Source organism: Rhinichthys klamathensis, unplaced genomic scaffold (assembly GCF_029890125.1).
Source record: "Rhinichthys klamathensis goyatoka isolate OS25496 unplaced genomic scaffold, OSU_Roscu_1.1 h1tg000109l_1, whole genome shotgun sequence".
Classification (NCBI taxonomy): Eukaryota; Metazoa; Chordata; class Actinopteri; order Cypriniformes; family Leuciscidae; genus Rhinichthys; species Rhinichthys klamathensis.
Window position 1 is genome coordinate 2,802,381 of NW_026606647.1, and position 27,006 is coordinate 2,829,386.

General features: G+C 36.0%; 2 protein-coding genes across 5 annotated transcripts; one reads left to right on the forward strand and one right to left on the reverse strand.

The window, feature by feature from the left end:
- Positions 1-107: 107 nt before the first annotated feature.
- Positions 108-6,181, forward strand: myl6 (myosin, light chain 6, alkali, smooth muscle and non-muscle). Of its 2 annotated transcripts, XM_056253875.1 has the most exons (7): positions 108-238; positions 552-579; positions 2,314-2,457; positions 2,939-3,112; positions 3,897-3,974; positions 4,068-4,103; positions 5,791-6,181. In XM_056253875.1, the coding sequence occupies exons 1-6, from the start codon at positions 236-238 to the stop codon at positions 4,094-4,096; spliced, it is 456 nt and encodes a 151-aa protein (XP_056109850.1). In that variant the 5' UTR covers positions 108-235; the 3' UTR covers positions 4,097-4,103; positions 5,791-6,181. The 2 variants fall into 2 exon arrangements, with proteins under 2 accessions (XP_056109850.1, XP_056109849.1); XM_056253874.1 differs by lacking the exon at positions 4,068-4,103.
- Positions 6,182-7,328: 1,147 nt separating this feature from the next.
- smarcc2 (SWI/SNF related, matrix associated, actin dependent regulator of chromatin, subfamily c, member 2) lies at positions 7,329-24,429 on the reverse strand. 3 transcript variants are annotated; one of them, XM_056253878.1, is made up of 26 exons: positions 24,291-24,429; positions 22,875-22,994; positions 22,688-22,773; positions 20,752-20,833; positions 20,528-20,620; positions 19,673-19,742; positions 19,367-19,436; positions 19,207-19,282; positions 18,768-19,012; positions 17,974-18,098; positions 17,844-17,900; positions 17,483-17,520; positions 16,792-16,922; positions 16,566-16,637; positions 16,143-16,256; positions 15,879-16,032; positions 15,583-15,699; positions 15,376-15,438; positions 14,717-14,975; positions 14,344-14,505; positions 14,205-14,269; positions 13,236-13,356; positions 12,771-12,934; positions 12,543-12,677; positions 11,418-11,721; positions 7,329-9,671 (listed from the first exon to the last, which is right to left on the reverse strand). In XM_056253878.1, exons 1-26 carry the CDS (start codon positions 24,399-24,401, stop codon positions 9,607-9,609), a joined length of 3,099 nt encoding a protein of 1,032 aa, XP_056109853.1. In that variant the 5' UTR covers positions 24,402-24,429; the 3' UTR covers positions 7,329-9,606. The 3 variants fall into 3 exon arrangements, with proteins under 3 accessions (XP_056109853.1, XP_056109852.1, XP_056109854.1); XM_056253877.1 differs by having other exon boundaries at positions 14,205-14,272; XM_056253879.1 differs by lacking the exon at positions 17,844-17,900 and having other exon boundaries at positions 14,205-14,272.
- Between the last annotated feature and the right edge of the window lie 2,577 nt (positions 24,430-27,006).

Sequence of the window (27,006 nt, forward strand, 5' to 3'; positions counted from 1 at the left end):
CGCAAACAGCATTACGGTATTCGGGTTTTCAGCTGCGTATATAATACTGACTTGCCGGTAATGACAGTAGAGGGAAACCAGCGCCCGCACTATTTGATTGGCCGATTCAGCTTGAATCGAGTTGACATGACATCATCGTGAAAATAGCGGTGTCACAAAGTGTGTTCGCCCACACTGTAATTCACACAGCGCTCATACTGACGCTCCCTCTGCTCCATCCTCAACCACTGCAGTCATGGTAAGTCCATTATCATAGCCTGTCATCTCTCATTTTCACTACAATGCAGGTAACGTTAACGCCTATTAGTCACACTGTCGGTAGGTGACCGTTAAACAGAATGTTGATCTCATAAGGTTTTTTAAACCGCCAAGCTCTGCTATCAGGCCAACACATTTCATTATCACATGTGTCTTGGTTTGCTCTGTGTGGTTTTTTTTTTTTTTTTTTTTTGAGCGAGAATCTCAATACCCTTTATTGTAAGATAAAACCAATGCATATTCGGTTTTAATGCTGATCTTCTCTATTGCCATCCTCATCCTGGCATGGACAGTCTGACTTCTCAGAGGACCAGATTTGTGGTGAGTAATGTTGACTACTTGAATATATTGTTATTATGAATTCGTCGAGGTTATATAGTTGCGTTTGAGTTGCCGATTAATGCAAAATAAACGTAACGTTAGGCCTGCACATCAGCTTACTCTGGCTGAGTCTGACAGATGTGCAGTCAATGCTTAGCACTTGGACACACTATTGTGTAGTACCTCATGTCCAATGTAACATAGCAAAATTCGACCGGAGGTTTCTTTTAAATATCAATTTGTGATGCTAAATTGCTGAGGTTACAGTGCAGAGACAGCTTTCAGATGCGGCGCTTTTGAAGCACCGGAAGCTGCTGCTGTGGAATGTGTAGCTAGAGACGCTACGTATGAACAACATCAAAATGGATTGGGTGTGAATTCAAGAAAATAATGATAATGTGATCTGCTGAATTTTAGCGAGCTGAGATGGAGTAATATCGTGAGTTATGTTTTTTTAAATTGGTCGTAGTTCCAGCACAAAGCTCCAAGTTAAACGTTTAGGCGAGTGCTGCGGATTTGATTCATATCAGTGATTCGAATCTTTTGAATCAGGTCGCTGAAAAGATTCATCCACTGACCCGTTGAAGTGTCTTTTGTGTTAAGAGTGAGTTTAATCATTCACACAAACGATTCGTAAATAGCGATGAACAAACTTTTTATTCTGTATTGTGATATACATCCAAATGCAACGGGTTATTGAAAAATTATACTGCTGGGACTTGGTTCGATGCATCAGTTGTTGATTCAATTGGATATGTGGGCTTTGCACTCAAAAAGTAAAGGAAGATGAATGGATGATGGTAAATTAATTCTATACAATTCTTTTTGATGATTTATTAAAGTTAATTGAAAAGTAAAACTTTGAGTTTTTACAATAAGTCTTTATTTATTTATCTATTTATTTATTAGCAAAAAAAACATGCATGAATGAATTGTTCACAATCAGTAACTTGCATTTAGAAAATAGATAGGATAAAATGACATTTTGATGAAAAATTGTTGAAATGGATGAAATTGTATCAAGCTATAAAAAAAAACATTACCGTTCTTATGTCACTGTAATTGAAATCTTTAGTCGCTTTAACACATTTCTAATTCTTGTGTTAGTCCATTATGTATTATTCTACCTTGTTTATTAAAAAAAAACCTCACACATGACATTAGACTGTAGAGTACATAGTGCATAGTGTCAGTGCAAAGTATTTAGTGTGTCATTTGAGACACAACTAATATTCCTGTTGATGTAGTGCTGCGATCTCTCTTCTGCCCATATATGGTTAATCGCAGTGAGTGTGTGTGAAGTTTGACTCAGGCCGGCCTGGGAAGTGTCGCATTCCTGTAAGCTGCTCTACCAAGCATTATGATAGTAATCTCAAATCTCAAATGCTTTAGAATAGAATAAATCACGTAGGCCTGGTTTCACAGACAGGGTTTAGATTAAGCCAGGATTACGCCTTAGTTTAATTAGGACATTTAAGTTGCTTTTATATAAAAAAATATTACTGGTGTGAATCTTGAGACAAAACAATGGCATTGACATATCTAAAGATATGTCAATGCAACTTGCTTTCAGTTAGAACATGTATTTTAGTCTGGAACTAGCTTAAGCCTTGTTTGTGAAACCAGGGGATTAAGTTTTTTTAACCCATTTTCTTTTTTCAGTCCAGATAACTACACATAATTTTCTGCATCACTTGCTTATGCATTTTCTCACTCTCTTTCTCTCATTAACAGAGTTTAAGGAGGCCTTCCTCCTGTTTGACCGAACAGGAGATGGGAAGATCATGTACAATCAGTGTGGGGATGTGATGCGTGCTTTGGGCCAGAACCCTGTCAATGCTGAGGTCCTCAAAGTCCTGGGAAACCCCAGTAATGAAGGTCAGACCTTTCTTTTGCTGCAATGTCCTGTGTTACTTGTTAAACAAAACATTTCTTTTAGTACAGGAAATTGTTAAAGGTTGTTGGTGTAAGCACGGTTGAATCATGCCATTTTTACTGGCTAAACAACAATGTTTAAAAGCCCTGTTCTTTTAAAGGGATAGTTCATTCAAAAAGGAAAAGTCTGTCATCATTTACTCACCCTCATGTTGTTCCAAACCCGCATGACCCTGTCACTTCCCTTGATCAATAAGCTATACTTCTCCTTATTCTGTCAGACAAAAGCAATTTGTCTCCTTTAATCAGTCTAAGATGCAATCAGGACAACTTCAACAGTCCCACTGAATTAATCTAGTTGTGTCTTTATCTTCCACAGTTATAATTAAATTATTAAGTGATGATTTTCTAGCTTAATTCTCAGTGTGTTAAGATGTTGGTGTGAATACAAATAAGAGTGATTGTAATGTTCTTTTTTTCTCAGATATGAACATGAAAATGCTGGACTTTGAGCAGTTCTTGCCCATGCTGCAGGCCATCGCTAAGAACAAGGACCAGGGTTCCTTTGAGGACTTTGTGGAGGGGCTGCGGGTGTTTGACAAAGAGGGAAATGGAACGGTGATGGGTGCTGAGCTGCGACATGTCCTCACGACACTGGGTAAAGAGTCATGGCCTCTTTTAGAATGACATTACAATATATTTGGATATAATCTTTCTTTGATTACTCCCAAAGTTTCTTCTTCATAGGAAGCGTCTTAGGTTTTTTTTTTTCTGCTCCTTTGAACAGTTCACTGAGAGTTCTTTTTGAGATTTATTTTGAAAACCTGAACTAAAATAAAGTGCTTATGATTGTTTGACAAAACTGTGTGCATGGTATAGGGAGAGTGCAAGTATGGATGCAACGAATAAGAGATATTGGTATTTGTATTTCTACCTGAAAAATCTTTCTTAAGATTTTTTTTTTATGCCATTGTTGTCAGATTTTGTTCATTTGAAATTTGGCTTTTACCTACCCTTGTGCACAACAAAAGATTATTAAAAAATTATTTGAAATGTTATCATGAAATGAAACACAGCAAGTTTCGCCCTACTCTTTTTTTTGTTTTTTTGTTTTTTGTTCAAGAAGCCGTTTCACTTAGATATGCATCACAATACAAAAGAAAACACTATCACAATTTCCGTGTCATTCCATTTCAAGTTTAAGAAACTGTCATGAATGTGTTCTCTCTTTAAGTAGAGTATTTTTGAATCATAAAATCCGATTTGTATTTAATGATTTTTGTTGGATATAATATCAGTCCTTTCAATCAAACAGATTGACCAACACCAACAAAGCACTAGAAGCACCTTACAGCTGTACAGAATGACATTCTGTAAAACAGGTTGAAATATATTTTTGAGGAGAATTTGATGCATCTTCTTTGATGCGTGTTTTATGATAGGTGAGAAGATGACAGAGGAGGAAGTGGAGACGCTCTTGGCAGGACATGAGGACGCTAATGGCTGCATCAATTATGAAGGTACAACAATCACAAATGGGTCTTTTTTGTTCTCTGAACATCAAGACTAGTGTAAGTGTCAAAGTTGAATCCATTTGCTTTTCCTTCTGACAGCGTTTGTGCGCCACATTATGGCTGGTTGAGGAGAGGGTACGAATGGTCCTCAGTTTGTTTTTACTCATTCTTCTCTCCTACAGCTTCCTCTCTACTGTGTCCCCTGGCTTTAGCCTAGCATGTAGCATTTCTGCATGTGCATAATGTAGGCGTCTCCTGACTCCGACTGTTGCCATGGTGATGCTGTGCCAGTGCTAACAGAGTTTGCTGGTCACTCTTATGCCCATCTCCCCCAAACCAGCCATTCCCCTTTATTCGGAAATGCTGTGTTCCAACTTTAATATTGTATATTCAGAACCCATTTGCTTGCACTACTTCTAATAGGCCACATACAAACTGCAGCTAGTTGTCACACTGCTGAGTTTGGTCTTTTTCAGTGGCGGTCAAAAGTTTGGAATAATTACGATTTTTAATGTATTCGATGAAGAATGCTCTCCGAGGCTGCATTTATTTGATCAAAACTACAGTTAAAATAATATTGTGAAATATTATTACAGTTTAAAATAAGTTTGAGATGTAATTTACTCCTGTGATCAAAGCTGAATTTTCAGCATCATTACTCCGGTCTTCAGTGTCACATGTTCCTTTGGAAGTCATTTTAATTCTTTGATCAACAGAAAGTTCAAAATAACCGCTTTTATTTGAAATAGAAATATTTTGTAACATTATAAATGTCTACTGTCATTTTGACCAAATTAATGCTTTCTTGCTGAATAAAAGCAAGAAAGCTTTTTTTATTTAAACCTTACCCCAAACTTTTGAATAGTAGTGTATCACAGTTTCCACAAAAATATGAAGCAGCAAAACAGCAGTTTTGATGAACATTGATGACAATACAAAATGTTTCTTAAGCATCAAATCAGCATATTAGAATGATTTCTGAAGGATCATGTGATACTGATGCTGAAAATATAGCTTCGCCATCACAGGAATAAATTACATTTTAAAATATATTACAATAGAAAACAGCTCTTTTAAATTGTAATATTATTTCACAATATTACTTTTTTACTGTATTTTTGATCAAATAAATGCAGCCTTGGTGAGCATAAGAGACTTTTTTCAAAAGCAATAAATCTTAATTATTTCAAACATTTGACCAGTAGTGTACATAAGTGATAACTGTTTTTAAATGTGATTGTCACTCCTAAATCTCTGCAGTGTGTACGCAAATAAACAGTATATAGAAGCTGATGGTATTGTGATAGAAAAATGACTATTGCCATCATATTTCAAGGCTAAACCGGTGCCAGGGTAGTGGATTCGGATGGGTCCTTTATAGAATCTCCTGCTTTCTGGTATGAACATCTGCTGTTACCGTAGGAGGCTTTGTAAGGAGATGTATTGTAGTTCTAATATCCAGTCCTGTCACAATGTTGTTCCTGCTTTCTCTCTCTCTTCTGTACTTGTGTATCTGATCTATTTATGCCTTTATAAGGTATGCTAACCCATTCTAATTTCTTTTAGGCCTGGACAATCTCTCTTCCTCCCCTTTCTGTCAAATCATCCCGGGGCTTCTACATTTCACCCCTAGTTGTTGCAGGGAAATGTAGTTTGACTGCCAGTCACTGAACTACACATACTGTGCGATCTTTGACTGTTTATGGGTCTAAATGTATCTAGAACTTCATGTGTGGTGTCCATGGCAACATTTGCTGATCTAGTGGGTTGAATTTTGTTGGATCCCTGCCTCATTTTTCTTCTTCTTTTCTCTCTTCTACAGAACTCGTAAGGATGGTCATGAGCGGTTGAAGATTTTTTTTTTTTTTTTTTCAGTCAGGCCCCCCATTTATGTGATTTCTTCATTTCCTTATTAGCTTTTTTAATTATTTGTTCTTTATTTTTTCCTTAAGTGCCTTTTATCATGTTTCTGGAGGATTATGGCTCATTTAATTCCAAAAACTTTCATTGATGTTCATAGGTTTGCTTGAATACCTTCCATTCAGCCATTGCATTCTTTCCACAGGTCATTGTATTTAGCCTCTGTTTGTCTTAAACTGTGAGGGACATTTTGATAGGCTCTTATTGCAGTTTTTTTTATTAACCTGTTATCTAAATGTTTGTAAGTCATTTGACATCCCTCCTTAATGGTCATCATAATAAATATTCAGAATCATCTTTGGTTTTGTTGATTTCTCATGTCAGAGTTGTGAGTGGGGGTGTATGTGTGGGTTGCCTTGTAGGGCATTGTTGCACCAACCACTCCATTTTAGTAAAGATATAAAGTAACACAGACTTCTCTCTCCCGATAAACATGATACAAAACAATACCAAATCAGGAGTATGTGAAGGTGTTTGAATGTGCTGGCTGAGAACATAATGTTGCCTACATGTTTTAGTGGTCCTGTGTTTACCTTAAGAGATAAGTTGACTTACTAAACAAAACCTTTTATGACATGTATAATAACACTCAAACACTATGTGTTCTTCAGCTGCAGTGTGTTGTGAGTATGAGGGAACGTGTAAACGGAAAGAAACTTCTGATTGGCTGTTGTGCGATCCATAGTGTCGCGTCACGTTCCGTTTTCACATTCAATTAAAGTCAACATGAAATCAACATTTACAATTCTTATTTTTTATGGACTATTGCAGTGTTTATCACAAATAATTTATCAATGCATATTGTTATTTTTTAAATTCATGTGTTTTTCGATATTGTTATCATTATAAGGCCTGTTCACACCAAGGATGATAATTATAACTAAAGTTTTAATAATTGTTCTAATTCTATGAGAGTATAAACCCATCAGTTATGTCAACTGCTGTTTTAAATGTTCAAGTGGATTCTGATTGACTAATTTTTTTGAATGCTCGTCAGCTGATAAAAAAAATTCTGAGAGTGATTCCAATGATATTGTTTGTTCCCCTGTGCTGTTATCGTTATGGACTTCCCTATTCTCATAGAATTCAAATGATTATTAAAACTGAATAGTTATTGTAATAGTAATACACCAGTAACTCGAGTTATGTAATCAGATTACTTTTCCAAGTAACTAGTAAAGTAATGCATTACTTTCTAAATGTACAATAAAATACCCGAGTTACTTCTTCAAATAAGTAACTCAAGTTACTTTTTACCCCAATCTTGGTTTCTGCCATATATTTTTTTTTCCAAGTTCAAATCTGGCACATTCCGGATAGACCCAAGAGCTTTTTTGTACAGCTGTAATAACTTAAATTTGTATTATGATAAATGTTAAACTATCCTTTTAATCAGAAATATAAGAAGGGTTTATATACTGAGTACACTTCACACAGCTCTTATCACTGATGATGCCTTTTATTGTGCACAACCGTTCAGTATTTACCAAAATTAATCCATTCTTAGTCAAACAGGTGCTAGACAGCTCCAGCTACATCTCCTTAAAAGACAAACCGAACGTCGCCAAACATTCACACATCTCAATGCAATGGTTACCAGCTTTCACCATTAAAAAAAGTATAAACAAAATGTAACAAAAAAAACTACTAATACAACAACAAATGAAAAAGACAAAGACCAAAGAGCTGAGCAAATTGATCAAATGAGATATTCAACACTGGTTGAGGCGTGCAAAAAATGTGTGAGGTTGATGTGAATCTGTTCTGTCAGTAATACTGCATGTTGGACTACTGCATACATGTGCATTCACATACGTGTGTGACGATGTAAACTTCAGATACGATCACAGCGGGAGTGTATATGTGTTTGTTGGTTATGATATTGACAGAATTGATATCCATCACCACTAGCATTTGTAGTCTGGAAACATGGCAAATGAATGTAGAATAAAAAAACTAAAAAAACATACATACACAAAGACGTGTGGCAAATCATAGAGTGCATGCACACCACACACACACACACACACACAGAGTCCAGCTTCATCTTATAAAACGACTGACACTTTCACATGAACATGTCAATAATACGACAACATCCACAATCAGAAAGAGAAGGAAACATTACAGACATGTATAATATGATAACATCATTCGTAATAGTGTAAAGAAACATATAAAAATACAAAAATAGGACGGTTACAATATGAAGATATGAGATACACAGACCACAGCTGCAAACGTAACTTTAATATCTGTCTACTCATCAGGTAGTTGCCACTTACTTGTAACAAAACAAAACGGTTTTTCCTTCATGTCGTAAATACTTTCTGTGGGTTTGGCCTGATACTAAAACACCCGTACACACACACACACACACACACACACACACACACACACACACACACACACACACACACACACACACACACACACACACACACACACACACACACACACACACACACACACACAACACATAACACATTCTGAACCGAAATATCATTCAGTTCTGGCATGAACACTGAATACTAAAATGTGTAATGTGATCTCAAGAAAATGATTAATTCAACTCAAAAATACAACACACATAATCAGCGTATTGTTTTCCTGGAAAGGAACCAATGTGATTTCCTGCTGCGTTTCCCATAATTTTTTCATTGTCGATTAGTCATACACTCCCATAATTAAGTATTCTAATAAGCATGGCAATGAGATGTGAATGAAACAAGACTACTTTCACCTGTTAGAAAGGCAGAGTAACTTGTGATATTTTGTGGCAGATGACGTGCACCCAAAAAAATAACATGCAAACATCAATTATTGATGACATGACTTCCAGGTTTACAGTACATGTTGTCAGAGATGGTTCATACAAAGTAAACAGATTTAATACTAATTTGTAATCTCTTTTTTTTTTTCTCATGCTAAAATCGAATTGTACATAAAAAAAACCCAGGCCAAACCACTAAAGCTTTCACATTGTCCCAAAAGTAAAACCGACATTCACCCGCACACATACAAAGTAACGATTACAAAGTCAAGTTTCTCTTCGGACTTACTCCAAATCGAGTGCTTCTATTAAAACAAATACAAAGTGATAAAAAGAACATTGAAAAAGAAAACATTAAGTCAGGACTAATTTTGACTTTATGCTTCATCCCTCCAAAAAGTACGATTCGGGAAACATTCTGAAAGTGCAATTTGTTCTTGGTTTTCTTTTGTTTTTGTTTGTTTCCATGTGAGTACCTAGTGTACATTGAGATGCTTCTGAAGTGCAGATCACAGGTACCTTGGATCCTGTAGTTTGACTCAAAGTTAAGTGATGTTACTCAAAATGGAGGACAGACAAGGAAATATTGAGCCTTGTGTCTGGTACTTGGATGCAGACTGTTAGGGTCAGGAGTGCTTTTGTTGGGTTTTAACAGGGGTTTGGGTTTAAGACCTTTCCAAAAGTCCAAACAAAGGTCTTTTTTTTTTTTTTTTTTTTTTTCTCTCAGTCTTTTTCAAGGTTATCTGTGTTTAGCTTTAGCTATTTATTTTTAATCATGTCATGTTCAAGATGCTGGCAAGAATTCATTTATATCATTTTCTTCCAAAAATGATGAAAGTGACAAAAAAGAAGATATCGCTCCAGTTATCTCTATATCTTTTGCTTTCTATCTCATTTCATTTCTTCTCTGGAATCACTGATCCCCTTTAAATCTCACCATCTCTTTTACTGTGGTGGAGGCACAGGGGCGTTTGGATAGAGAGAATCCCCTGGTAGTGGAGTGCTGGAATCTGGACGGGAAAAAAACAAAATAATCTATTAGACAATTATACAACAATTATATTAGTATAAATATAATTATACATAATAAATATATTATATTAAATGTAATTATCGGGGCCAAACACAAAAAAGCACAACGAGTTATGCAAACATGGCTGCGACCTTCATTATTTTATGCAAAATGGCTGAAAAATCATTAATACAATCACTAGTAATACGATTTAATTGCTTATCAGTTTTGACCAATAGTGGCGCAGTTATCAAATTATAATTGTGTGGTCAGTGTGAGTTGACAATGACAAATTCAAAGTTTGGTGTCAATATGCAAAAGTGTTAAAAGATGTAAAAAAAAAAGTATTAATATTTGGATGATGCGTTATGCAAGAACATTTTGGTCAATGAAAAAGTTTTTAACTGTTATGGTTATATCTGTTATGGTCTGAGCTAATTTTGGTGAAAATTGAACCAATGGTCTAGGAGGAGTTTGAAAAAAATAGGTTTTCAAAGAAATCCAAAATGGCAGACATAATTCACTCATTGTTTTCTGTATGACTCAAGGAATCTATAAAAAAACAGTTTCAAAACTACCTTTTAAGTACCTTCAGGGCATGGTGCTGATGACACATACACCAAAAAAATCTTTCTAGCGCTTACGGTTAGAAAAGTTATTAGCATAAACGTAAGTGCAACTTTTGACAGTTGGTGGCGCTAGAGGGATTGAGCATTTGCTGTGGTGAATGCTGGGACTGTCCTCAATCTGTGTGCGAAATTTCACAACTTTTTACAATACGGTTCTATGGGCTGCCATAGAAGTCGCGAACGGAAGAAGAAGAAGAAGAAGACGACGACTAACGGATACAATAGACGCCTACTCACCTTCAGTGCTTGGCCCCTAATAAGTATTATTATTTATATTAAATAGAAATATAATGAGCATTATAATAAATAATAATTATATATATATATATATATAAATATAAATACAAACAATAAAAAAAGTAAATTTATACCTGACAAAAATGGCAAAGACAAACACAATGTGACAGAATTAAAAAAAATATTAATCTGATTTTAATAAACAATTCTAAACCATAAGAACAATTTGGACCTATTTTAATTGTAAAACCAAATTTCATGATGCTCATTCACTAAATGTTTGTATCAAATCATTGTCAGAGCAAATACACTACCGTTTACTTTAATTCAGCAAGGACACAGTTAATTGATCAAAAGTGACCGCAAAAAGTTTTACATTGTTACAAAAAAGTTCTAAATCAAATAAATGCTGTTCTTTTTATATTCATCAAAAATGCAGAAACGTATCACGGTTTCCACAAAATATTAAGCAGCACAGCTGTTTTTAACACCGATAATATTAAGAAATGTTTTATGACAGGAAAAAAAACATATTAGAATGATTTTTGAAGGATCATGTGACACTGAAGAGTAAAATGATGCTGAAAATTCAGTTTTGCCACCACAGTCAGGAATAATATCTATTTTAAAATATATTAAAATAGAAAACAGTTATTTTAAATTGTAATAAAATTTCACAATATTACTGTTTTTATAATATTGTATTTTTGTTCAAATAAATGCATCCTTGGAGAGCATTCGAGGCTTTTTTCAAAAACCTTTAAAAAATCGTATCGACCCCAGACTTTCGGACGGTGGTGTATGTACACCCCTACTGGACAGGTACTGTATATATATACACAGTATATCACCCTCACAGCGTGTGTACGTGTCATTACCGTGTGCTGCTCCAGCCTGTGCGTTGGTCGGGGGAGAACTGTGAGAGGCAGGTGGAGGAGCTTCACTGTGGGCATTAGAGGCGGGCACAGGGGCGGGGCTTGCCGTTGGGGGCGGGACAGATGGAGTGACAGGTTGGTGGGGTACAGATGGAGTACTGCCAGACTGGTTGCCAGGCTGGTTGCTATGATGCTGGTGTTGGATCTGCTGGAAGTGTTGCTGTCTGGCTCTCATCTCTGCATACTTCAACTGCTCCATATGAAACGACTGACGATCAGCAAGAAGCTGCTGCCTCTGATACTCCAACTAGAAACATAATATACATATATGCATATTCATTTTTAATTAAAGGAACAGGTTTCCTAAAAATATGACGATTTTCAGTGAATAATGATGACTTTGATTTCTGTCTGTTCCTCACATTGTTTTTAAAAGACTTGTAATATAGTGGGAAAATAATTTGAATTATTTTTGGAGCTTGACAGCCCTTGGTCACTGTACGATTTCTTTTCCTTATTTTTTCTTATTTTCGGGCAGCAAAAATCATCATTAAAAGAAGATACATTTCATTTAACTTTTTTTTCAAGGCAATTTGTTCCTTTTTTTTTTTATCTGTCTCATAAATTTTCATGCTTTTCAAGCCTTTAGAAAATATAATGCATTAAAACACATGACAAACAAGCAATTTCAGATGTGACAAGGAGTCTGGAAATTTATAATACATTTTAACTTTGGTTTTGATTATTTATAAAAAAAGATATAGTGCATTATAATGTACATTATGAATACATTTATAATGCACTATACATAAAGGCTTTAAGTGTAACCAAAAAAACTAATAGAAAATTAAAAAAAAAATGTAATTAACAGTTATTAAATTATAATAGTTATTAAAATGTTCTTATACTTTTAAGAATGTTTACTTTTTTACAGGAAAAATAATTGTAATTAGATTTTTTTTTTTCAAGTGCATGAAAGAAAGAAAATCATACAGGTTTTGTAAAAATGTTGTTCTTTTAGGCAACAGATCTACAAAGATGTTGTTATAATTTAATGAACCTGACAAACCACTGAAAGTAAATATGCTTGATTATTAAACAAAAACCACATTAGCCATGTGACCTTACCGCCTCTCTCTCTCTGTCCATGATGGTCTCCAACTCTTCAAAGTGTCTGAGTTTGATCTCCAGTTTCTTCATCTGGGTCTCCACCAGCAGAGCCACCAGAGACTTGATCTTCCTCTCCTCCACCGCAGCCAAGTGCTGAAAGGAAAGAAATCAAAGAATATAGGGTTCAGTGTTTAATTTGCAGGAAAGCTGTTTGTTTTCTCACTATGATGCTGCCTTTTCACGCACCTTAGCTTTCACGGCAGCAGCAGCAAGCGCCGAAGCAGCAGCAGTGGACAGGTTTCCCTCTCCTACATCTCTCTCCACCTTTGCCTTCTTCTCTCCCTCACTCTCTCCATCCCTCTGACCCTCTTCGGATCCCTCCTTCCGTTCTTTCTCCTTCTCGCCATCGGCTGTAGGGATCCAAAAGAGTTCAGCTAAGTAACTTCACCTCTGTCTCTATATATTCGTTAACTATAACGGTTAATGAAGGCAACACATACAGTGGCAGTTTTGTACATGTCTTCTAAGACATTTTTAAGTACATGTCTTCTAAGATGTTTTTTTTTTTTTCTAGTGCATTTATATGCATTTTAGGCAAATAATGGATTAGTATATCTGCATCACACTACACATCTGCATATTTTATAAGTCCTGTTTTTTTATTCTGCTGGACTTTTATCTTAAACATATATTTTATTGCTGTAAACACACCCATTTCTGAGTCTGTTTTCTCCGTCTCTCTGTCTGTCTCCCCTTCTCTCACTCTCTCTTCCTCTTTCTTGCCGTTCTCTCCTTGCTTTTCTTCCTCCTCACTGGGTCCATCTTTGCTCTCCTAAAATATAAGAGACACAGGAGATGAATGTGTTAATATTAAGAAAATATCATAAATCTCATTTGAACTGAAAGATGAAATATCTGAGACCGCTATTTCATTTGTCTAATTTAATCCAGATGTAAATTTTTTAATACAAATTATATTCATTGTTAATTTTTCAAATACTTTATTAAAGTTTGGGGTCAGTAAGATTTTTCAAAGAAATTAATAGTTTTATCAATAAGGATGCAGTAAGTTGATCAAAAGTGACAGATATTTATAATTTCTAATAAGGATTTCTATTTCAAATAAATTATTTTCTAATGAACTTGATAAAATAATGCTGAAATAAATATATATCACTGTTTCCACAAAGATATTAAGCAGCTCAATTATTTTCAACATTGATGATATTATGAAGAAATATTTATTGAGCAGCAAATCAACATATTAGAATGATTTCTGATCATGAGACTGAAGACTGGAGTCATGATACTGACATTTTTTATTAATATTGCCATCACTTTAATAATTTAATAATTACTAATAATAATAATTACATTTTAAAATATATTATGAAATTATTTTATATTCTAATAATATTTCACAATATTTCTGTTTTTACTGTTTTTATCAAATAGATGCATCCTTAGTAAAAATAACAAACTTTTAAAAACATTTAAAATCTTACAGATCCCGTGTATGCATATGTGTATGCATACTGTATATACATATTATATATACACATTTTCCAAAATCCTAAAAACCCTTTTCCCCTTCTCGGTTTAAATCAGATTTTTAATCCAACATTTTCAATGCAGTCTCAGACTTTTGGACTACACTGTACATATTTAGTCTGTACACACCTTATTGTCTTTCTTATCTTGGCTGGATTGACCATCACTGCTTTTATTCTCCTCATTTCCATCCTCCGCTGAAAAAACAACCATACAAAGTTAAGTTCTCTCACTATTTACTTTAGGGAGAATATGTTTGTTTACTTACCGGGTTTGTCAGAGTCTTCAAGACCAGTTCCTGCGATGCCGCTGCCCTCCAGGCCGTAGAGAGGGTCTGACCTTCCGCTTGCTCTGGCCGCCTCCTCCACTCGACGCACATGAGCCTCCACCAATGCAGCTGGTACCTCCTCCTTCATTCGAGAGAACTCCTCTGAGAAAGAGAAGAGGAACATTATGTTCATGTAGGAAAATACAAAATACAACTAGTTTTATGATACATTTTCACCTTTTGGAGCTTGAGCTCAGTTACTATTTACTATTGTTGTATATATAAAAAAATACAGTTACAGTGATTTCGAGAGTAAGTATATAATGGTTTTCATTTTTGTTTAAACCATTACTTTAATGATGTAACTTCTCACCAAGCGCAGATTTAGCTGCAGCTGAAGCCACTCGAGGGTCAACCACAGAGGCCAGGAACGCCACAGTGCTCATGACAGGGTTGCCCGCTTGACTGAACGGAACCGGCTGATAGGCTAGCGGGCCCAGGGAGGCGGAGCTTTCCTCCAGGTAGGGATCTTCAATCGGTAGACGCAGGAAGTGGAGAATGCACTCATCCTGTGTGCGGCTGCCCACGTGCTCCGATACTTTATTCCAGTCATCTTTATACATCTCTAGACCCTGAGAACAGACAGGACTCGTTATGTGAGTGTAAAAGAGCAGCAGTTGAGTCAACACTACAGAAAATTTGCGGTCAGTAAGATTTGCATTAAATTGATCAAAAGTGACAGTAAAGACATACAGTAAAGACATTGTTACAAAAAAATCTATTTCAAATCATTTTAATTCAAAACTTTTTATTTATCAAAGAATCCCAGTTTACACAAAAATATTAAATATTATATATAACAGTCATTTTAAATTGTAATAATATTTCACAAATTTCTGTATTTTTTAACAATTAAATGCAGCATTTGTGAGCATACAAGACTTTTGAACGGTAGTGTAATTTGTAATAAGAAAAAAAGAATATTAAATAAGAAAAAAGAATTTTGACTTTTTTTATATGTATATACAGTACCTCCAGCAGTAGCAACGTCTCCTGGTCCGTCCATTCCCGAGTGGCACTGGCAGCATTTTTATTCTGTGCAATGACAAAAGAAGGTCCTTAATCTTTCCCACAGTGATCAAAATCATCTCCATACTTCATATTGCAAAATTCCTTTCAACCTCACACATCCTCACACTCTCTCTACACCATGTGTGATATTTAATGGGCGGCTCTTACTTTAACTGGACCACTCTTCTTACTGTACACATCTGTCCTCAACCCAAAGTTCTGTAAGTCGGCAGGTTTGTCCTTCACTTTGTCAGGGAATGAGAGCATCTGTTGAGAAGATGAAGTCTAGAGGGAACGAAGAGAAGAAAAGAGCTTAGATAAGTGAATATAGACAACAATTTACATGGAAAGTGTGTTTTTAAGGGGTGTCACAGAAAAGAAAGAAAAAATAAAAGAAATAATCAAAATTCTAAATTTTGGGTGGATGACACCTCTAGCAAGAATACATGTGTGCTTTATTTGACCTGGGATGCTTTAGGCTGTAGTGGTACCAGACTTGATGGAGTATCTGCCAGTACGTGAAAGTGTGAGGTGGGTGGAGGCCCCATGGGAGTGGGCCGACTTTCTGAATCCACCTGATAGTTAATCAAGCCCCACTGTTCCAGAAACGCATGGACTCTGTTCACACACACACACACACTTTCACAGTCAAAATTCATCAAAGTCAAAAAGAACCATTCATATTTAATATAAACAGATATTTTAGAGGTGTAATTCTTTTCCCAGACCTCATAATGGCACAAACATCTCCAGCCAGGTTTCTACGGCAAGCTGTGGAGGTCAAATACTCTTGTGGGTTCAGTCTGTACGTGTCGATCATGAAGTTACGGTATGCCAGATAACTGTAACACAGCAAAGTGTGAAGATGAAACGGGGTGGATAAAGCTAATTAAAGTGCCCCTATTATACTTGTAATATTAGCTTTCATGCAGTATCTAATAAAGCTGTTTGTGAATATAAAAGGTCTAAGTTTTAAAGATCAAAGTGCACAACAAATAAAGTTATTGTTTCCTAAAAGAAAAAAATAGACCCCAAAACAAAATGAATTAAGTTTAAAATAGCAGAATACGGGCATTTTAATGAAGGTCAATAGAGACACATTTAAGTTCAAATCAATCTTTGTGTATTTGTTCACCAGCAGATATTCTTACATTTCAGGAGTCTTCGACTTGTTCTTCCCATTGAAAAACTCAGGCAGTGCTCTGCGCTCTATAGCATGGACACTAAAAGAGATAGAAATGGACTGTTACATTCAGACTTTGTTTTGACTCTTGCTTTTCCTATAGTGTCAAAAAAGAATGGCCAATTGCTTCCAGTCTAAATGGGCGATTCTTGATGAGAATATGTTTCAAAGCTGTGTGTGTGTAGTCGCAGTACCTGTTATAGTCAAACCAAGCAGCATAGCTAGGGATAATGATATGATGGGTCTGTTCAGTGACATTATCCTCATGAAGATCCGATCCCTTCACCGGTTCTCCTTTCACACTCTGGGAACCTTCTTCTTCCTCCTAGAAACACACAAACGTAAAGCTAACCATGAATGCTGCTCATGAAACACAGTGGGATTTAAACATCTGACACCATATTGATAACCTAGTCTAATTTAAATCTCGAAATTAGCTAAATGTTAAGATTTTGATCAATTCAAATCTTTCAAATTAAAGGTTAACAATCAAATCCTGTTGTACTAACTTATGGAGTTCATACAACTAGAAATACTAAGAAATTCTTAATTTTTTATGTAATATTTTCTCTCAAATTGTTATGATTCTTTAATTTATATATAAAAAAATGCAACTAATAATAAATTAACATGTATTATTTATTTATCTATTATTTAAGTATTACATAATAAAAAATACATTTCCATTAAATGAAAAAAAAACTGCAAAACAGAAGCATGGTTATTATTTGGTCTCTGATCCAACAGTATATATAAAAATTAACTGATGCCGCGTTTACATGAAGGGAAGACGCAGATATTTCCCTGCGGTTTGGCCTCTCATTTACACGAAAACCCCGTGAGCATAAAAACTGTGAAATGTGGTTCATATAATTGCTGCTATACCTTTCCAACAGTCTCCATTGATTCATCCTCTTGCTCATCTAGGTGTGATACCAGAAGAAAAAAAACCTCAGAGTTTAATTCATTTTGCATATACACTAATACTTTAAAGTACAAAAAAAAAAATATTGTTAATTAGCAAAGAAAGGTGAAGTGTGTGCTTTTTATGTGCCCGTCATTAAAATGCTTCCTCCTATTCCAGCTGAATGTGCGAAGACAGCTTTAAACAGACATTCATAGGTTGACATCCTTTATTTTCGCAATTCCACTTGGTGCCATTAATGGCACAGAAAAGACACACTTCACCTTTCGGTTAGTCTGAGTGGCAGGTGTGTTAGAGACAGAAGCTACTGTAGAGACATACCCAGGTCAGTCATAGTGCCTCCTTTCACTGGAGTAGAATCTGAATCCTTCTTAGTCACTACACACACAAATATCAAGATTACACACAATAGAGACTAGATTGTTAGGTAAAAAGATGTGTGTGAATTTACCTGTTTTAGGTAGTGTAGCTTCCTCCACTGCAGGCACAGGTGAGGGTTCATCTAACTCTTTAGTCAGATCTTCCTGTTCTTCCTCTCTCTGTCCTCTTTTGGACTTAGTGTAGGGTGTAGTGGGCCTGAAAACACACACACACACACACACACACACACACACACACACACACACACACACACACACACACACACACACACACACACACACAGCATCGTACAAAGACACAGAGAGAGTGTCATCTTTACATTTCCAGTGCATCCATTGATTTCAAGAAATAACATGCCAGATCTTAAATACATTATTTGATAGACACAAACTTAAATTCTTCCAGTATTCTACTTTTATTGAAATTAAAATATCATGCTTTTAGTGTTTTTAAATGCTTTATGCATTTTCTGACAAAATGCGGAATTTTTATTTAGATGCCCCGTTTTTATCTTTCTGAAATAATTTCTTCTCAATATTTTTTCATTGTTTCAAAATATTCTGTATGTAACATGTCTTGAAAATTGTGTTTAATGATATTTAAATTTATATAGGGATAACAGTTTAGGAATCCATTGAAATCCCCATATTTGTTAGCCACAAATCTGAATATTAAGGGCAGACACTTCCTCATATGGTGGATACGGCCCTGGTATTTTTGGGCCTGTGATGTGAAAATAAGATTTCATATAATTCATACATTTAAATACATCTAAAAAATAAATACATTTCAGAAATTCTCTGAAACAAATATCACTATTGTTTCATGAGAATCAATGGTTAAAGATTCCGTAATAAAAAATACCCTTTCTTGGTGTTTTTCTTCTTGCTCTCCTGCGGTGGAGGGGTAGGAGATGGAGACGGGGAGCGCTTCCTCTTTTTGGCACTGCTGGGTTTTTTATCCCTCCTTTCATCTGGAGTGCTCACTTCATCTGTGAGAGTCTTCGCTGAAATCCTCTTCCTCCTCGGTCCTCCCTCTCCCACCTCATAGTCTTCCTCATTCATCCACTCATTAAACTGATCCAGGTCCAGAATCCACTTGGCATGAACCTACACACACAAACACATAAACTTGTAGTCAGGTGATAAATGGCTGGATTTCTCAGATAACCATCAGCTAATCAGTGGTTTTATAAAAACAAAACATGAAAGGGAGAGAGAGCATGTGCAAGACAAAAGAGACAAAGAAAAAGAGAGGTAAAGGACCGGAGACAGATGGAGAGAGGTATGGGGGGGTTTCTAACCTTCCTGGGCTTCTCAGCAGTGGGCGGATCCTCCACAGCAGCCTCCACCTCACTGGCTGAGATCCATGTGTCATAACTGCATCATGAACACAGCACATTAATCCTGCATTCATATACACACCTGAACTGTGTGTGTGCATGTGTATGTGTGTGTGTTCACCTATCCGGCCAGTAGCCCCAGTGTAGCAGCATCTGTTTGTCTCTCTTCATTACAGGACGGACCCACTCTTCTGAAAACCACACACATACCAATTACAATATTACTGCAGAAAACCATTCTTCTTTTTAAATGGAGGGATACAAAGGGGCCAAAAGCCTTGACAAACAGGCCTTTTTAATTAATTTTGGAAGAATACAAGAGGAACATTTTAACCTAGGGGGGTGTTTAGCCCCGTTGTACCCTACACATGTGTGTGAACTGTGAATGTATATTTTTACACTATGAACAACACACAGCAGAACGTACCGTCCTCCAGACTAGCAGGAATAGGCACCACTACATGAGAGCTAGAAAGCTTATCTTCAGTCACAGACCCCTAAAACACACACATACATGTCAAATAAGATGTCATTTCTTGATCCAAATTGACTTCAAAGAAATAAAGTATTGAAATATGGACTGGCCGATATTTCAAATGTAAAAATCATAAAAACGATTTTTTTATAAACTTAAGCGACATTGTAAATAAAGCTGTATCAGTAGGTTAGTTTATACCTTAACTTTTAATGTATTTCAGGGCAAATATATATATTTATACCATGATGGTCTGTCAGAATACTCGATTCTGATTGGCTGGAAGGTGTGCTATAAAGCTGTATAATGCACAAGTAGTTCTAAGTCAATTTAGTCACCGTTCTAGATTAATGCACTGATCTCACTGAAGCACACACACACGACAAAGAGATCGGAGATCATGCGTGTGCACACATAAAAACTTGTTGTCAATGCTTCCCCATAACTTTTATTAATAAGTTGACTTCGCAACTGAATCGTTACATTTTATTACTCAACAAGGAGGTTGTAATGTCACTGTTTTTGAAGTAATTAAACTTACAGCTTCTATGTTAGTAGAGAGATGCTGCTTAGATGCAGGTAATCGCACATCTCTCTCTCTGTCTGATGTGATATCAATATGTTTCTTATCTATATGAGATACATATTGAATATTATAAAAAGCTAAAAAAAAATTTTTTACAAACCCTGAAATTAATAAATGGATAATATACACACACACACACACAAAAACTTTTTAAAAATACATTATCCAGCCATAACTAGATGGCCTTTTTAACAACTAAAACTAATGGGTTTTAGAAGTACCTGGTGTCGTTTAATGATGTCCTTCAGTTTTCCCAGTAGTTTGGGCTCTATCTCTGAACTCAGGTAAATCACAGGTCGGGACAAACAGTTATTCTACAAAGGAAAAAACACATTATTCAATCTCACATATGCACATACTAATAAATCCAACCATTTGATGACTAAAAGTAAATGTTCATCTGACTGAATGACTGTGTGTGTGAAATTGTGCGTTTGATACACACCTGTACCAAAGATTTCTCTATAGTCATGAACATTTCAACATTGCGGTCCATTCTCGAAGGGTTCTGGAAGTCAAATCTCCTCCTGATGGATACAAAAGTGAACAGCTAATGAGTATGAATTAGGTTTTTGATCCGTAATCATTGAAGTGGCACTTTATGTATCACTGGTAAGTAGTTTAACACTACAGGATTACTACACTAATAGAAAGTTGAAATGCAGCAACAAAAAAATGTCATGCAGAATCTATTCAGGAGCATAAGGACCACTTGACACCACGATGGAGGCGAATCACGACTCTCTTGGTGAGTGTGTCATAAGGTTAAGTGCCAGAGAAATTATACAACAATTGATTAAGCCACTCAAATAAGTGGCAAACATACATGTTAAATTAATAGATTCTTAAGTAGTTCACATAATGAATATATTTTACATTACATCCTACCTATAACCTATATAAGTGGCTGAGGATGGTGTCTAATGAAAAACATTTTTACCATCATCCTAAAATAAAGATCTAAAATATTTTGTTGATTTAAAAAAAAAAAATTGAATAATAATTAGAATAATAATAGTACTGACATTTCTAAACTTGCTCTATGGTAAAGTATTAAGGCATTATAGACATTATAAAAGTGCTATACAAATAAATTTGACTGGACTTGATTTATTTATATATATATATATATTTATACCAATGACCCAAAACATTATAACCACCTGCCTAATATGCTGTTGGTCCTCTGTATGCTGCCAAAACATAGCCGACCCACTAAGGCATGGACTCTACAAGACCCCTGAAGGTTTCCTGTTGTTTCAGTCACAAACACGTTACCAGCAGATCCTTCAAGTCCTGTAGGTTGTGAAGTGGAGCCGCCATGGATCGAACTCGTTGGTCCAGCACATCCCTCAGATGTTCCATTGGATTAAGATCAGGGGAATTTTGAGGCCAGGGCAACACTTACATCATCTCTTCATCATGGTCCTCAAAACATTCCTGAACAATGGGTGCAGTGTGGCAGGGTGCTTTATCCTGCTGAAAGAGGCCACTTCCACCAGGGAACACCATTGTCAAGAAGGGGTGTAGGCCTACCTGGTCTGCAACAATGTTTAGGTAGGTGGCATGTGTCAAATTTGTATCCACATTAATGGCCGGACCCAGGGTTTCCCAGTAAAACATTGCCCAGAGCATCACACTCCCCCCACTGGCTTACTATTGTCCCACAGTGCATCTTGGTGCCATCACTTCCCTAGGTTAACGGCAAAAAAGTACACAGCCGTCCACAGGTTGTAAAAGAACACAGGACCCATCGGACCAGTCGACCTTCTTCCACTGCTCAGTCCAGTTCCGACGCTTGCGTGCCTATTGTAGCCGTTTTCTGATTGGTCTGCGATACACTGTGCATTGTGACACATTCCTCCCATAGCCATAATTAATATTTTGTGTGACTTGTGCCACAGTAGACCTTCTGTTGGCTCGACCAGACGGGATAGCCTTCGTTGCCCTCATGCATCGATGAGCCTTGGGCACCCAACACCCTGTCAATGGTTTGTGCTTCGAACCACTGCTGACAGGGAGCAACCCACAAGCCTTGCCATTTCAGGGATACTCTGACCCAGTCGCCTTGCCATAACAATTTGGCCCTAGCTTGTCAAAGTCGCTCAGATCTTTATTCCTGCCCATTTCTCCTACATCCAACATGTTGATTATGAGAGCTGATTGTTTGCTTACCATCTAATCTACCCAGATCTTAATATGTAACCTTCTTAGGAGATCGAAGTTCGCTTCCCCCATGACTGGTCATAATGTTTTGTCTCAGCAGTGTATATATATATATATATATATATAATTTTTCGTTTTCATTATTAATTTACATAATTATAATGTCAAATAATAAAGAGGAGTGAAAGAAAGAGAGGGAGACAGAAGACCATTACCATCCTTGATCACTCTTAAACTTGTAGGCAGCAGCCAGAATATGACACAGGGCTCCTCCAGACTTGAAATCCAAAAAACACTTCATCTACGGGAGAGAGGAGAGCATCATCAGAAATCTACATGGTGCACTGATTACTTTAATGCATTCAACTCAATACTGTTATGAAAGAAGGCTTGTGTGAGTACCGGTAGTTTAGTAAGGGGAGGGTTGCTGACATGTCGGCCAAACACTTCCTCCTGAAACTGAAGCAGTTGAACCACCAGACTCGACAAAGATTTATTGGTGGGGGGCTCTGCTTGAATATACTAGAAAGAACCACAGAAAGTTTAAGGAGCTAGACACCATAATAAAAGGAACATACATAAAGATGAATCACAGAGCAATACATCAACCAGGCAGATTAATCATTCATTATTTGGCCATTCTGATTTATCAGAATTATATTGTGTTGATTTTTGTGACCATTGCAATCATTATATTGTATTACGTATACTGTGGGGCTCAATTTCATGTTAATTCAAACTTTCGCTCAAATGTAATGCTGATAATATAAATCATGAAAAGTATATATTAAATTAGAAAAAATTTAAATAAATACACATGGACATCCTTGATCTGTCAGCTTTCCTCCATACATAAATGGAACATTTAGATTTATCACAATCTGCATCACTTGACTATTTAAAAAATGTTAAAATCAGTACCTTTAAACTACATAAAAGTGAAGCAAGATGAAGCAATGAGCTCTGAACAAGATGTAAATGACTGAACATCAATGCATCCTCAAACGCTGTGATGACAGTGCACATATTTTATAAATAAGTTTCATATTTTTATTTGAAATTTAAATTCATTCATTTATGTTTCTGTATTGTAACCTTAATTTCATAATATTATTATTGTAATAATTCCAGTGTAAATCCATTCAAATTAGGTTTGCTTTGAACTAGATTATATAAAAAGACGTGTTATGTGTAAAGAATGTATTTCTTTACCTCATATATATGAAATACATTAACAATTTCATGCAACTGAGGTGTTTTGTTAGCGGAAAATTAGATTTCGTTGCACACTATAGTCGAATTCCACACATTGTTTTATCGTATCAAGTAATTTCCAAGAGTAAATTATAGAGAGAAAAAACATTCTTTACATCCGACTGTGAATTTCTCATCGTCTGTATCACATTGCTGCTTTTTATAAGCACAGCGCGCGAGATTTGGCTGCACATCTGGATTCACGCACTTGCGCTGCCAATACCGCAGCCCCGTTACACGAGCTGGCCTCTCTTGAATAAAAGAGAAAGGCCATTCATAAAAACCTATTAGAGAAGGTCTAATGACTAGCCAGAGATGTAGAAACGACATCAGATATTGAAGATGAAGCCGATTCTTGGGTACGTCTTAAGACTTTTCTCAAGACACGCATGCAGCATCTTCTATTGTCTGAGACGCGTCAGACTGGATTTTAAACAGCTGGATTTCTCTCCATCTCCTTTCCTGCCCTCCCCTCTCCTTTCTGCATACCCGCATCGAGTCTGTCCTTTCCTGCACAAATAACTCAATGACCGTTCGTGCTGGTTACAAATAAACGAATGGTACCTTTTTATAATTCTTGCCCAGCCAAACCCGGACATTGTCGAACTGCGAGACGGTATCGGACGCTTCGAAATATTTTACATTCGGGCCGCCGTCTTTCTTCCGTACCGCCATCTTTGTCTGCTCCAAAGTTTTGCCACCCACCGCCCTCTGGCGGTCATTTGTTTTTTACTAGATTGACTATGAAACGACCCCCATTCTGGCTCAAATTCTAGGTTTACGCTTCTCTTGCAGCTTTGAGAAAACTTGAGCCAAAATGGCGGAAAAAGGGGGCCAGTGACTTCCCTGTATCCCAACCCCCTTCTCCAAATAGTGAATCACATCTCCACATTGAGCTTTGCACAATAGATTGTTGTAGTAGCCCAGTCCTCGTATTTTAGTAACCTTGATGGACCTCTACCACCTGGTTCAGAGTAGCCCCATATTTCTCTCAAGCTGTAAAAATGTAAAGGCAAATCACCCAAATCACTTGATTTTTTAACGCTCAATAACAGTCTTGTAGGCTACTTACCACGCACCAGCAAACAGCAGGTCATTTTGAATGGCTAAAATGAGGAACGAAATGTGTCTGTCAGCATCCCATAAATGCTATAACTCACGATGTTGTTAAACTGGATGCACTTGACCATCTCTTACTCTTCAAGTTCAAGTCCAGTCTTCAAATAGCAATACCTAAAAGTATCCAATAGGTGTCGCTGCTGTCTAAAGTAAAGTTGTCAGTGCTGCGTTTGGTTTGCTTAGTGCTGGTTGTTCGGTAACATTACCTGCTGGCAACATAGTTTAATCTCATGTTCTGCCCATTTAATGGCCCAGTAAACATGCTTATCAATATGATAGGCCTACCTCTTGACTTTTCCTAATCTATCTATCTACAGGTGAAACTCAAAAAATTAGAATATCGTGCAAAAGTTCCTTCATTTCAGTAATTGAACTTGAATGAACTAACTATTAACTAATAACTAATATATTAGTGAAACTAATATATTATATAGACTCATTACATGCAAAGTGAGATATTTCAACCCTTTATTTGTTATAATTTTGATGATTATGGCTTACAGTTTATGAAAACCCCAAATTCAAAATTAGAATATTGTGAAAATGTTTTCATAGCTGTAAGCCATAATCATCAAAATTATAACAAATAAAGGCTTGAAATATCTCACTTTCCACGTAATGAGTCTATACAATATATTAGTTTCACCTTTTAAGTTGAATTACTGAAATAAATGAACTTTTGCATGATATTCTAATTTTTTGAGTTTCACCTATCTATCTATCTATCTATCTATCTATCTATCTATCTATCTATCTATCTATCTATCTATCTATCTATCTATCTATCTATCTATCTATCTATCTATCTATCTATCTATCTATCTATCTATCTATCTATCTATCTATCTGTCTATCTGTCTCTCTGTCCGTCCATCTATCTGTCTGTCTGTCTATATGGATAAGTTTTCATGTTCATGTCTACAGAATACATTTGTGAGAATCTTACCCTTCAGTGCTTTTTCAAATTATATTTTAAACTGTGATTGTGAGGCCTTGCGTACACAATAAATTTGAGCTGCAGAGACCTGCAATGTCAGTGTAGATTGACAAACAGTGAAACTTTCTCCTTCCTAACCATGTTTCTGCCAGAGTCATCATAATTTCAGAGAGTGTTGGTGTTGTGTCTTGCCAACATCTCTTTGACCTTTTTACTATTGTCCTTCAAAGGATGCCCAGCCATCTATTTCCCCTCATTACCAAGGAAAAGTGTCTGTGTCTGGGTGGTGAATAGTAATCAACACTGTCAATGTCTTCCTCACTAATTAGTGGTGTTTTTGTGTGTGAGAGAAGGAAAGAAAGCTAATTTTGTTTGCGATTTAAATCTATTTTAACTGTATTTCTACCTTACATGTTCTTTTTATAGGAGTATTAGGAGCTCAGTTTCAAATTGGGGGAGACATTTATTGATTATATGTTGGTTAGATAAGTGGCTTTCCTGGCATTCAGTACAAACACACAAACTCAAATGAAATTAACTAGATCATCAAATGTCCAGCTTTAATTAAAAATGGAAGGCAATTAGTTGGCAATTTAATGTGTGTTATACTCAGAAATAAAGACTGACGCGAAAGTGTTTATTTTTTATTTACAACATGTAGGCTACTCTTTAACATGCCAGAATAAAAGTCTGCAATAAGTATTAATTACACAACAGCAAGGCTTTACAACAGCAATCAATCTACAAGTCAAATATTTAGAAGCAAATTTCAAACACTTTTTATTGATATGGACACACACTTAAAAACTTAAATTGCTGATACATGAGCACAGACGCACGCACACACACACACACACACACATGGATCAGGTCACTTTTACTGTAAATGTATACTAACAACTGACTCTACAGGATGTTTTGTGCCATTATACAGAGAGTGAGTAATATATATATATATATATATATATATATATATATATATATATATATATATAATTTCACAATAGTCTCAAAATTTCTCCAGTATAAACACTGTGTACATACTTAGTAGACATAGAGGTTAAAAACATACAGTTTCCATGCCATGGAATGCATACAACCTTTTCCAAGTTACGCACACACATACACATGATGCAGAGGATGGAGATCTAGTAAAATGCAACAAAAATAATTAGGTAATCCTTAAAGGTAGTTTTCTTTTTTTCAGCCTAATGATATATGGAT

Bases quoted from the DNA above. Each gene is read 5' to 3' on its own strand.
- myl6 (XM_056253875.1), top strand. The intron at 2,458-2,938 runs GTCAGACCTTTC...TTTTTTTCTCAG, and splicing joins GGGAAACCCCAGTAATGAAG to ATATGAACATGAAAATGCTG. The intron at 3,113-3,896 runs GTAAAGAGTCAT...GTTTTATGATAG, and splicing joins ACATGTCCTCACGACACTGG to GTGAGAAGATGACAGAGGAG.
- smarcc2 (XM_056253877.1), bottom strand. From the start codon at position 24,401: ATGGCGGTACGGAAGAAAGACGGCGGCCCGAATGTAAAATATTTCGAA. The intron at 16,923-17,482 runs GTATAGCAGCAA...GTGTGTTTCTAG, and splicing joins CAATGGAGACTGTTGGAAAG to GAGGAAGAAGAAGGTTCCCA. The intron at 16,638-16,791 runs GTACTGCGACTA...TATCTCTTTTAG, and splicing joins GCTTGGTTTGACTATAACAG to TGTCCATGCTATAGAGCGCA.